General features: G+C 35.6%; 1 protein-coding gene across 2 annotated transcripts in view; it reads left to right on the forward strand.

Annotated features, from left to right (window-relative positions):
* SMURF2 (SMAD specific E3 ubiquitin protein ligase 2) overlaps window positions 1-14004 on the forward strand; it is a 117809-nt gene that overhangs the window by 77430 nt on the left and 26375 nt on the right. For both annotated transcript variants that reach the window (XM_082373691.1, XM_082373692.1), the window contains exons 4-8: window positions 4386-4519; window positions 7121-7186; window positions 8725-8809; window positions 11573-11656; window positions 13731-13933. In XM_082373691.1, the coding sequence (XP_082229817.1) occupies window positions 4386-4519; window positions 7121-7186; window positions 8725-8809; window positions 11573-11656; window positions 13731-13933 (572 nt within the window). The remainder of the gene's footprint in view (window positions 1-4385; window positions 4520-7120; window positions 7187-8724; window positions 8810-11572; window positions 11657-13730; window positions 13934-14004) is intronic.

Genomic DNA, 14004 nt, shown 5'->3' on the forward strand with positions numbered 1-14004 from the left:
CCTTGTGGCTACCATTTTGGACAGCGCAAGTTTAGAGTATTGCTGATTGGCATCCTGATTTTGGTCCTTCGTGATTGTTGTTTTCCACTGGAAGATTTCAGGGTATGCTGTTTATGCCTGATTTTAAATTTTTTAACTATGGACTAGGTATATCTGAAATACAGTACTAGATACTTACTGTGACTTTAATCTGGATACTTAAACTCCTTAGTTATGAGAAACTTTTCTATTTATTTAATCATCTATTGATGATTTCCTCTTCTCCATTGTATTTCTTTCTCTCTTTTTCTTTTTCGAGAACTCCTGTTATTTGGATGTTATCCCTCCTGAATTGATCATCATTTGGTTGTCCTGTCTTTTTTCTCTCATATTTTATCTTAGTTAAAAAAAAAAAGTTATAATAAAAAATTTTTGTTCTAGTAAAAAATTAAAAACTACCATGAAATATTTGGGCTGTTTTCCCAACTTTGTTTTCCAGCATTCCTATTTATTGTAATTTCTGCTCTCAAATTTTAAATTTCCAATATCATTTTGCTTTCTGACTGTTCCTTTTTCATAACTTACTCTTATTCCTAGACGCAATATCTTCTCTGATGAGAGGAGTAGCATAATTGTAGTTTTTTTCTGTTGTATTGCCTCTCTTTTCTCAGCTTTCCTTTTTTTTCTGTTAGTTTGGTTTGGATTTCTGTCTTTTTATATTTAAGGGGAGGCACTTAAATGTTGATTGGAAACTCTCTACCCATGGGTAGAGCTGATCAGCTTCGTAGGGTAATCAGGAGTAACTGCGACACTTTCTGCACAGAATTCTCCCTCTCCTTCCTGGGGGCTGTATTCTTGGATGCTTGTGTTCATGGATCTGAACGGCATAGGGATGCTAGGAGGTCTCTCCATTCACTAGATTAACCTCTTCTTAATACCCTGTTTTTATTATAGAATTTCACCTCCTCCCTCAGCTGTGCCTAGTGTCCCTGAGTGCTGCCAGGTTTTGAGGATGAATTAGGTTGGGGAAAGGATTCAGGAGGTCTTTCCATTCCTTTTATTTATTTTATTTTTTTATTTTTTAAATTGAGGTGTAGTTGATTTACACTTTCCATTCCTTTTAAATACTTTGACTTATCATTCTGTTTCAGCCTCATTATCACCATTGGAGTATATTGGGCTTACAGTTTGGGAATATTTCGGGGCTTTGTGGCAGCAATAATCTTGTTTCAGGGAGTCTTGCTCCTTGCAGGCTTAGGTTTCAGTTTTCTACAGGTTGCTAATTCAGTTATCATATGCTCTCTAAACTTCTCCCATTTTGTGAACATCTCCCAGGTTATAAACATGTTAAATGTCCTGATATCCTGACTTTCCAAGTTTTTAGCCTTTTAAGCTTCACAGTCATTCTATTTCATGCTTCATCAACATCAGCTTTTCTTCCAAATGTTCCACTTGTCTTTACCTACTATCTGTGTAGCTAAGCTTTTGAGTTCTTAATCAGATTCTTTCTTTTCTTTTCTTTTTTTGGCCGTGCTGTGCAGCTTGCGGGATGTTAGTTCCCTTACCAGGGATCGAACCCGTGCCCCCTTGCAGTGGTAGCACAGAGTCCTAACCACTGGACCACCAGGGAATTCCCTTGATCAGATTCTTTAAAGCCATTTCTTTTAGCTTCAATCAGATCTAAATTCAGCCAGGGACCCAGCTACAACAGTGAACAAGGCATAGTCCTCCAAGCTTACAGCCACGTGGTATATAAAGACAAGAAATAGGAAAGTATAAACAGTGTGTTGAGAATATGTATAGGGTGCTGTGGAAATATATAGAACTTCTTGACACAGATTTAGGAGCTGGGGAGAGCTTCCTAGAAAAAGTGGCATTTAGGCTTAGACCTTAAATACGAGTTAACTTGAGGACGGAGAAGGTGAGAAGGCTCTAAGCAAAAGCTGTCTGTGTGAAGACCCAGAGGTGAAAGACAATGTGATTCTGAAAACAGTTCAGAGAGGCAGTATTGGTAAGTTCACATGTAAGGTAAGGGGAGTGTGGTAAAAGACAAGCAGTGAGAGGCAAGCAGGAGCCAGCTCATGAAGGTCCTTGAAAGCCTATTAATAAGTTTGAATACTCTCTTAAAAGCAATAGGGAGCAATGAAAGTGTCTTAAGTGGGGAAATGCTATTATCAGATTTATATCCAAGAGTGGACACTTTGGCTGTAATGTGAAGAATGGCTTAGAGGGAGCCAAGAATGGCAAAGAAACTAGTTCCAAGATTATGAAGGAAGCCGTCAAATAGAAAATAACTTTATGTTAGAAAAGTGATAATGTGAATGGAGAGATAAAGACATTGTAAGTATTTTTAATATGGCCTTCAAACTTAAAAAGATTTTTTTCCTTGGGGAAAAAAAGTGAAATTGTACTAAACCCTGTGCTTTTCTGGATTTGGCTCACAGGCTGTGGTTTTCCTGTGGACCCCCTCCTTAGAGTCCTTGCTTTTCTAGCTTTGCTGCTGCTATAGTCTTTCTCAACACAGCAGCTAGAATGATCCTGTCAAAACGTATATCAAATCTGGTTACTCTCCTGTTCCACATCCCCCATTGGCTTCCTGTCTTACTTAGAGTAAAAGCCAGAGTTCATACTATGGCTGACAAGGCCCTTTATGATTTGTCCCTTGTGTTGGTTAGATATAATAGACTGATATAATAGACAACCCCACATTTTCAGTGGTTTAATACAGTAGAAGTATATTTTGTATATAAGGTCCAGTTGGCAGGGAAGCAAGACACTGTCACACAGTCATTCAAGGATACAGGCTGACAGAAGCTCCCTTGTCTTCAATGTATGTTCCCAAGGTCTCTCTGGGCTTTGACATCCAGCCTCCCAAAAGGACGCTTAAGCCAGTGGTGGGTGGGCTGCTCTAAGGCCTCAGGGAACCAATATTTTAGCATACCTGTATATCAGGCTTATCAGTTGAGAAACTGATTTAGTGTGTTTTTTTTTTTTTTAAATGTTTGGTTTGGGGCAATTTAGCTGGTTAATACTTGATTCTGATTCTAGAATTTTTACATATCATGCAGGTACATACTTGCCAAGTTAAGTCTGTTTAGGTCTATTTGAAAATTGATACATGCATACTGAATGTTATTTTAGTCCAGATTTTTTCATTTGCAAGCAACAGAAATGAAATTCAAATTGGCATAATTTTTGAAAAGTATTAGCTTGTATAATTAAACATATACACACTACTATATATAAAATAATCAACAAGGACCTACTGTGTAGCATAGGGAACTCTACTCAATATTCTGTAATAACCTATATGGGAAAAGAATCTGAAAAAGAATAGATATATGTATAGGTATAACTGAATCACTTTGCTGTACACCTGAAACTAACACAACATTGTAAATCAACTACAATATAAAATAAAAATTAAATTAAAAAAAAAAGTATTAGCTTGCATAATTAAACGTCTAGAAGGGTAGGCATGCTTTAACACAGCTGGATCCAGGGCCTCAAGTGTGCCTTTCACGTTACTCATTTAAAAGTTTTAGTCCTTACTTAAGTGGTATAGGCTTTTTTATATACCAGGTGAATTTTTCTGATATTACTGCTTTATTGAATGACACTTTAAGGTCAAGGTTGCTGGACCAAAAATTTGACCTCTTAGAGTCATTGAAATTTAGGGTTCTACTGATATAATTATGTTATTTTATTATATTTTCGCATGGGATGACACCATGTTAACAATTGGCTGTGGTAGAGCTTCTCCATACTTACAGGTATATGCACAGACAAGTATAGTAACGCTTTTCCCTGCTCTGCTTGTCTGCAGGCAGTGAAGTGAAATCTGCAAGAGTCCTGCTCGCTCAAGGCCTGCATACAGGAGAGAAGCAGGGGAAAAGCGTTACAATCAGCTTTTGTTCTACAGCATTTTAAAACATAACAGGTATGTCAGATTTTTGGTCTGTCAGCCTTGACAATGCCTCTTGAAAATGAACTGAGTATTCGCTGAGGTACTAGGTCATGTCATTGAAGTGTATGTAAAATGTGACTGTGATAAAAGTTTTTCTAAGATTTTTGTTTTTGGAAAGAAATAATCATAAACTTCCATGGGGTTATTTGACACTAGCTACTAAAATAGTTTTTTTTTTTTTTACTAACAAAAATTGTTACTCCGCCTGAGAGTGGCAGGTGTGATAAAGAATATATTAAAAATTCTTTTTAGATTTTACTTTAGAATTAAAAAAAAAAATTTAAATTCAGTCCTGTGAATAGACTGAATTCAAACATATTTTGCATTATCTAGCCATACTCAAACATTTGTGACTTTAGATTACAAAAACAAAAGAAAAATTTTATACTAGCTACTCATGATTGCCAAGTTACTCATGCAGTCATTTTGTTTTATGTAGGTATATTGGAAAGTCTGATTCAGTTACGATCAGTGTATGGAATCACAAGAAGATCCATAAAAAACAAGGTGCTGGATTTCTTGGTTGTGTTCGTCTTCTTTCCAATGCCATCAACCGCCTCAAAGACACTGGTTGTGAGTAGATACTAGTGCTTTTAAAAATTTAAATATACATATTTAAATATATATACGTATGTGTATTTTTTGATGGGGGAGGCAGGGGTCCAAAAACTTAATTTCCTGTGTGTGTTTGAAACATTGATAAAAATTCCTGGTCTAAATTTACTTTGTTGACTTTTTAAAAAGAATGAAACATTTTAAATATGTGAAACCTAGAAATGAATCAGAGCTGATACTTAGTATCCAGTGAATTTATAAGTGCTAAGAAATGACTGATATCCAGAAGAATAAAAAGAGGGAATTCCCTGGCGGTCCAGTGGTTTAGGAGTCTGTGGTCTCACTGCCTTGGGTGCGGGTTCAATTCCTGGTCAGGGAACTAAGATTCCACAAGCCATGCAGTGTGACACGGCCAAAAAAAAAAAGTAAAAAGGTGTCAAAGTATTAAATGTCTTTTTTATTTCTTAGCACTCATCTCTGGTTTAGGTGGATTTGTGAGATAAAGGGAGTTTTATTTAGGTCATTGGAGTGTTTAATATAACAGTTAAAGGGGAATTATTAGTGAATAAAAATGACATATAAAACTGCTCTGAAAAATTAAAAGTTATAAAGGTAAGACATTATTTTGAGTGTAAGACAGCTGTATTAACTGCTTAACTGTAGCTTAATTTTTCACCAAACTGGTCATTTACAGGATTAGACCAAGATCAAGACATTAGAAGCATTTCTATATTGGATTGACAAGTTGACTTGTTAGTGTATGTGTAATTCATGTAACCAGATGACAGAGCATCTTTTTGGGGGTGTTTCCATTGGGACATAGATGGAAATATCTTTTTCAACAGAAAATTTTTTTCTTTTTCTACAGAATTCTTTTTTATATAATATAAAAAATATTGCTAGCTGTTGTCATGGGATTGTAGTCCAGATGCCTATTCTAAGCAAAAATTCACATAGACTCCAGCTACGGAAATTAATAAATAAAAATAGTTTGAATTTAGCTTTGAATGTTAGATATATAATATTAAGAGATGATCCCTTTTAATGTAGTATGATACCACAACCCAGTTATAAAAATATTACTGTTAAAAATTAAAAAGGAGAAAATTGAGCTAAAAGTTCTGAGGGCAATTTAAAGGCACCTGAGAATTTCTTATATTTCTGGGTTGACAGGGTGACCAACAGGAGGTAGAAGATGTTGGGATTGGAAAAGGTCTAGCATATAAAAAACGAACCATTTTTGGGACTTCCCCAGTGGTCTAGTGGTTAAGACTCTGCCTTCCAATGCAGGGGGCATGGGTTTAATCCCTGGTCGGGGAACTAAGATCCCACATGCTGTACAGTGCAGCCAAAAAAACCCAAAAAACAAACAAACAAAATGAACCATGTTATTCTAACCCAATGCAGCAGGCAAACTGAAGACTTATAGGTCACATGTATGACCTTATTTCTGGTTCAATTTAGCCAACATTTATTGAACCTTTAAAGTGTCAGGTACTGTTTGAAACCCCAGTGATAGAAAGGTGAAAAACAGCATGAATCCTGTCCTCTGAGAAGCAAGGGCAAAGGCCTGCTGGCAGAGGGAGCAGGACACGTTAGAAGGACTGAACAGAAGCGGCATTGCTCTGCACAAGTCCACTGTATAGCTGTCTTATTAGTGTCCATTTATTTTGCAAAGGGAAAAGTAAGCCAGGTGGGGCACAGATTTTCTTTCTGCTGCTTGTGAATGTTTCATTGCAGTAATTTATATGATCTTTTTGATGTGTAGCAATATTTAATTTATTAAGCACCTGATGTAGTTCCATTCTATCAGGTTGGAGTGGAGAATATAAAAACTTAAGATATGGTCTCCTCCTTTTATCAATTCGTGATTTACTTAAGTAGACAGATGGCATACAGCTATAAAGAGAATTCAGTTATAAGTGCTGTAATCAAAGTAAAACCAACATGCAGTGGGTGACATTGTTCCTTACTGTAACTAGCCAGGCCAGTGTTATATCTGTTTTATAGATGAGGCATGAGAGAAGAAGTGAGCTGCTTCTAAATGAGTTAGTACCAGAACTCAAACCCTTATGTTAGTTTATACTTGGCTTCTTATTAATACTTACTTTGTGTGTGGGGGAGTTATGTGAAATGGTTAGATAAAAAATAACAATGACAACAACTAACATTTATTGGACACTTATGTGCCGGGTACTGTGCTAAGAGTTTTACATAACCATCTGATTTAATCCTTAATAGGAGGTAAGTACTACAATTATACACGAGAAAATCAAGACTTGGGGATAAATTGCTTAAGAACAAAACTATTAAGTGGCAAGCGAAAACTTAGACTGAAGTGTTCTGAAATCTTTGGAGAGAAAATACTGCATGTTGGCACCAGTGTCTTATGGTTTTTGAAATCTGAATTTGTCAAAACTTTTGTCGAGACATTTATACTAATATTATGTACGCAGTTAGAGAATTTTAAACATTTGTCTCATCATTAAAACTTGATTAATTCTTTAAATGATTGGTCTGATTTCCAGTGGATTGTAGAAATTTACTATCACTCTGTAGATGTGAGAATCTCTGATACCAACTTATTTTTTGCCTTTTGCTGTTGTTGATTTGAAATAGATCAGAGGCTGGATCTATGCAAACTTGGGCCAAATGACAATGATACAGTTAGAGGACAGATAGTAGGTAAGTGTGGAATTGAAAGTTATGTGAATTTTGGCTTTATTTAAGCTGACCTAAACTCTAAATACCTTTAAAATCAAAGTACAGTAACTGTAGCTTCATTGTATTGGCATGAATTAAATGAGTCATGTAAAATTATTCAAATAGTGGATGCAGAATCTAGGACAACTTAATTTTTTAAAAAAGCAAAAAAATACAAATAATGTAAAAAATAGGCTCCTAATGTGAAGAACTATTGATCCTTTAGGAAGGAATTCTTTAAAAGCATACAAATACAGTAGGACACTGAGATAGACTTTATAGATGATACTAAGGTTTTCTGAAAGTAATTCTCAAACTGGTTTTTGAGTAAGAAAAACCAGTTTAATGCTTTGCAGTTTTAATCTTTACTAATTGAAAAAAATAGAATGGTAGTATAGCACTAATTGGAGAAAGGGAAAAATTGTTACCTTACTCATAAGGCATTTAGTGGGCTAGTGGGGTTATCTTGAATTGGCCCCTTTATATAAAATTTCCTGAGACTTATCTTAAGAATTGATAGATTGAGATTTGATCAAGATACCTAGAATGGTAGGGCACTGAGGTGGGCTCCTTTGAAGCTTCTTAAAGAAGTAACAGGCAATTGGAATCTTACCATTGCATTATAGAGCAGAATTTAGAATAACATGATTGCATTATATGAACCTATCAAGAGAGGTTTTAGTTACAGAAAGGACTTGAAGGACTTAATTTTACAAGGCAGTGAATTAGGTTCATAGAGAGTTGCCAAAGTAGCATCATAACAAAAGCCCTATTCTGGTTATTGCAGGGAAATATCTACACTACAGCGTTATTCATAATTCCTGTCATTCTTAGATTGAGAGGGAAGTTAAAAACTCAAAAATGTGGAATACACAAATATACCTTTCATGTGTTACGCCTCTTTTTAAGTGCACTCGTGGCCTTGCGTTGCCCCATTAGGATGGGAAAAAAGGAGTTAGACTCGCCTCCATGAACATGACAAAGTGTAGAAAACCTTAAAGAGAAAAATCTCATGGACAAAGAAATTGCAGGGGCTTCCCTGGTGGCGCAGTGGTTAAGAATCCGCCTGCCAGTGCGGGGGACACGGGTTCGAGCCCTGGTCCGGGAAGATTGCACATGCTGTAGAGCAGCTGTGCCCGTGCGCCACAGCTACTGAGCCTGTGCTCTAGAGCCCGCGAGCCACAACTACTGAGCCCACGTGCTACAACTACTGAAGCCCGCGCGCCTAGAGCCTGTGCTGCGCAACAGGAGAAGCCGCCGCAGTGAGAAGCCCAGTCACTGCAATGAAGAGTAGCCACTGCTCGCTGCAACTAGAGAAAGCCCGCGTGCAGCAACGAAGACCCAACACAGCCAAAAAAAATAAATTAAAAAAAAAAATTGCAGAATTTAGTAGAAACTAAAGAGTTCATTCTTAAGTCTTAAAATGAGCTAAGCCAGGTGTCTTTCAAAGAGAAATATTTTAAATTGCAGTAATTCTTTCTAGTTCTGTGACTCTTAGTAATGTTTTTGTTGTTTAATAGTAAGTCTTCAGTCCAGAGACCGAATAGGCACAGGAGGACAAGTTGTGGACTGCAGTCGTTTGTTTGATAATGATTTACCAGATGGGTAAGCAAAAATCATTAGATAATATCCCTAAAATAATGAGAAATAAGTTGGTGTTTATATTTAAGTTTAGAAATTTGCTGATCAATTCCAAAATCTAGGTTTTCCTTGTACTTAGAAAATTAGTGAGGGATCTTATCACAACAAATTCGTAAAATAAGCCATGAATTAGATATGTTACATTTGTTTTTTAGGAGTTTTGACTAGGAGACAAATCAAATTTCTTGACAAATTTAAATCTCTTGTAAATATTATATATTCAAAAGGAAAACTTTTTTGATTGATTAAATTATTCAAAACAAGGCATGTAGGTGCTGAATCTGAGGCATTGCTCTATTTAGAGGGATGGGATACAGAATTTGTGTAACAGTAATTACAATAACATAGTAACATTTATTGAGCCTGCAAGTGTCAAATAGTGTTATAAGCACTTTATATCATTTATCATTACATATATATCATTACATGATATACATTAGATCATTTAATTCTCATAATGTGATTCTGGAATTAGACCATTTGGGTTCCAATCCTTACTCTTCTGTTTACTAGCTTTATGAGTTTAATCAATTTATTTGACTTTTGTAAGCTTTGGTTTATGTTTATTTATCAAAGAGGATAATGATAATAGTATGTACGCCATCAGTACTTGTGAGGATTAAATGAAGTCATTCATGTAAAGCACGTAGCACAATGTCTTGCATAGAGTAAATGCTTAATAAATAATTAGCTATTATTATTACTACTGTTACTACTATTATTACCCTCATGCGTTTTACAGACTTACGAAACTGAGACTCAGAGAGGTTAAGTATTTTGCCAAAGGCCACATAGAAATGGCAGAACTGGAACACAGATTTAAGCCTTGATTCCAAAGCTTATGCTTTTTATCATTGCTCTCTATCTTTGTTTTATACTAGTTCTGAAACCTTACCGATTTTATTTTTAATTTTCAAAGTATTTTTAATTAACTTCAATGAGGTATAGTTTACATACAATAAACTATATCCATTTTAAGTGTATAATTGGTTGAGTTTTAAGTTATTTTTGACATGAAATTTCAAATCCAAGCTATGGTATTTGCTCATTTTGTGTAAGCTGTTAAAAATTGCTATAATTTAAGTCTGTTTATAGATCATTTTAGCTTCTTGATATATCTGTTAATTTTTATGGATTTGAGGTGGATTATGGTACTTTTGAAGGGGAAGTTTAGGATGAAATAACTAGTCAGTATTGAGAGATTACAGCAGTTGTACGGCTTATTCTAAATTTGTTCTACATTATAGTACTATAATTGTAATCACAGGGGAAAAAACCTGTTTAGCATCTTTTTATTTTCCATTGTTTAAGGCTTCCAAACCGCTGCCAGTGGTTTGGTGGAATATTAACATAACTATAGTCACTCGCCTAACTTTTTTGTTATATGAATTAATAAGATATTGAGGAAGAAGTGGCATTATTGCTTTTTAAAAAATTAGTTTGAGAAATAGCCCATGTTGGTGAGGTTGTGGAGAAAAAGGAGCGCTTGTACAGTGTAGGTGGGAATATAATCAGTACAGCCACTGTGGAAAATGGTAGGGAGGTTCTTCAGAAAGTTAAAAACGGAATTACCATATGATCCAGCTATCCCACTTCTGGGTATGTATCCTAAGAAAATGAAAACATGAATTCAAAGAGGTATATGCACCCCTTTGTTCATTGCAGGATTATTTACAATAGATAAGATATGGAAGATAGATAAGATATGGAAGCAGCCTAAGGGTCCATTAATAGATGAATGGATAAAGAAGATGTATTACACACACACACATACACACACACACACACACTGGAATATTGGTCAGCCATAAAAAAAAGAATGAGATCTTGTCATTTGCAACAACATGGATGGATCTAGAGAGTATAATGCTAAATGAAATAAGTCAAACAGATACCATATGATTTCACTTATATGTGGAATCTAAAAAACAAAGCAAACAAACAAACAAAACAAACAGACTCATAGATACAAAGAACAAACTCTGTATTGGTTTGCCAGAGGGGAGGGAGAGGAGGGGAAATTGATGAAATAGGTGAAGGGGATTAAGAGGTACAAACTTTCAGTCATAAAATAAGTAAGTCACGGGGCTGTGATGTACAGCATAGGGAATATAGTCCATATTGTAATAACTTTGTATGGTGACAGATGGTTACTAGACTTATCTTGGTGATCATTTTGTAGTGTATAGATGTCAAACTACTATGTTGTATACCTGAAACTAATATAATATTGTATGTCAACTATACTTAAAAAAATTCATAACTTTTAGTAGAAAATGTGTAAGAGAAAATAAAAATATGAAGATTAAAAAAATTAGTTTGGATAGGCTAAATGCTTTAAGAAGCTTTTATATACTTTTCTAATTAAATTTAATTTTTTAAAATTATGTATAATTTTTATTTTTAGTATGGCCTTTTTTCCCCCCACTAAATTCTGGAGAAATTAGTATAATTTAATTGAGCATTGTTGACATCATTGAAAAATTCTCAGTTTGGCTGATGGAAAATATTAGTCACACCTCAGTATAAATATTTCAAAAGCTTCAGAATTCTAGAAGACATATTGTACAGTTCTAAAATAAGTTGAAACAATTCCTATATTCTGTGTATTGCTTTTTCAATTTGTCATTCCTGATTCATAACAGCAAATGTCTTCCTGGCTTGTTCCAAAAACATTCCATGTCCGGCTTCCTATTACTGCTTTATCTCTCAATATTTTTATTTAAGCTGGGAAGAAAGGCGAACTGCCTCTGGAAGAATCCAGTACCTAAACCACATAACAAGAACTACGCAATGGGAACGCCCAACACGGTAAGAACATACAAGTATCTTCCCAAGGTCTATGCTGTTTGCCCTCCTGAAGTCCCCTATCTGTTTATCTGTCAGCTTTACCAGATTTCCTTTCTTGGTTTAAACTGCTCTAGATCAGTAGATCTTATAGCAAATGCCATTATTATTTTTAATAAAGATTGCTTAGCAGGTCATCCTGTTATTGTAGCTCCATGGCCTGTGATGGTGTTCAATAACTATTTATTAGATGAGTTAAATGAATACATTGAGAAGTCATCTTATTTCTAGGACTCTTAAAAATTTTTTTGAGTCCATTATTGAACGGCTGTAACAAAATATATATACAGGATCTCCATTTATTCAATAATGTTGGGGGATGATTATATTCTGTCCAGTAAGGTCTTTGACCAAGATAAGAACCAGATGCTCTGAGACAATATGGAGGGGCACCTGACTTAGAGTTGGGGGCAAGATGGTAGAACTTGCTAAGGAAAACTCTGAAGGAGGAGAGTCTCTGAACTAAACCCTGAAGAATATGAGGATTTAGCCAGGTAAGGGGAAGGTGATAAAAAGCGTTCAGGGCAGTGGTAACAGCTATCATTCAGTTCACCAAATTGTTATATGCCAGGCACTGTGCTCAGCATTTGGGCTATAACCATGAATAAGGCAGAAAGGCCTTCCTGGAGCTTAATGTGTAGAGACATGGGCACGCAAGATAAGTTTTGAAAGCTTCAAGGAAAGCTCTTAAAGTAACTGAAAATGAATAGGATAAGTGGCTGGATATCCTTTTTTTTCAGAATAAGAAAAAAGTTTATTTGCCACCTCTACTCAGTGTTTGTTTTGCTCCTTCTACTTTTTTTTTTTTTCCCTGAGCAGGACTGGCACCAGACATAGAACATCAAATGCTTCTCATTAGCTATACTTTTATTTATTGGGGATTAATTGCTTAACTCATTGAACCGCAAAGTTTTCTCTATTATACTGTGATTCTCAGATGAAAGCTTATCTTATGTTGCCATTTTAAAAAGTGCTTATTTGAGAGTTGATTTCTAGTATTAAACTGCCAAGGATTATATGGAAGTCAAAGAACCTATTTTTATCATATCTGAGTGTAAATAAATGTGTACTTGTGTCAGTGCTTTAGTGAAGTCTTATTTCCTTCTCATTTAACTGATAAAATTGACTTTAATTTCCACATGTGTAAAGTCAATTGTGTTGTAAATGTTAGTTTAAAAATTAACTCTTGATTATCCTCTTAGTTTGGATGACCTACAAGAGACTGGAAGCTCTTTGAAGAGACAGACTATCTTTCCTTTATTCACTCAATATTTATTGAACTACTACTCTTAAATATATGCTAAGCACTACTCTAGGTGCAGGGAATATATATGGTGGGGAAAAAACTAGGCAGACTTTCTTCTCTCAATAAATATTCTAGTGGGGGAAGACAGACGAAAACAAGGATGCAAATGAGAAAAATACCAGAAGTAACTGCTATGCTGAGGAAGTAAGGTGAGGTACTGTCAAATGCCTGGGTGACTACTTTAGATCTGAAGGTCAGGAACGACCTCTTAGAGGCAACATTTAAGCTTAAGCTAAGATTTGAATGACAAAAAGGAGTCTGGCCTAGGGAAAATAGGAGAAAAAATCACTCTAGGTAGAAGGAAGGGCTGCTCTCCAGCACTGAAGGTAGAATGACCATGGCAAGCTTAAGGAGGAGGAAGAATGTCAGTGTGGCAGAGGCAGAGTGGGAGAATGGTGGGGACGCAGGTCTGAGGTCGCCTGTGGCTAAGCCAACTAAGGCTTTGTGAGCTCATACTCACATCTATAAATATATGCGGATTTCATATGAAATGTAATTAAAATCAATATAAAGTGATTTGAATATGTAATTGATAATCTGCTTATCACCTGGGTTTCTTTGGTGCTTTGAGGCTTTGGGTTTGCTTTTATTGAGAGTTCTTGAGTCATTATATTTGTATTAATCATTCCATTTTCTTAAAAGTGATTGTTACTGCTGTACATACATTGTCTATAAAATTCTGCTTTTGGTATCTGAGTTGAGTAACTTTTTTTCCTTGTTACTTTTTGATAGACCAGCATCTGAATATTCTAGTCCTGGCAGACCTCTTAGCTGTTTTGTTGATGAGAACACTCCAATTAGTGGAACAAACGGTGCAACATCTGGACAGTCTTCAGATCCCAGACTGGCAGAGAGGAGAGTCAGGTCACAACGACATAGAAATTACATGAGCAGGACACATTTACATACTCCTCCAGACCTACCAGAAGGCTATGGTATGACAACTAGCAGAGGAAAAATAAAGTGTGTTTTACTGATTTCAGCTTGCTAAGAAGCCAGAAAATCA

Source organism: Balaenoptera borealis (assembly GCF_965194805.1).
Source record: "Balaenoptera borealis genome assembly, chromosome: 20".
Lineage (NCBI taxonomy): Eukaryota > Metazoa > Chordata > Mammalia > Artiodactyla > Balaenopteridae > Balaenoptera > Balaenoptera borealis.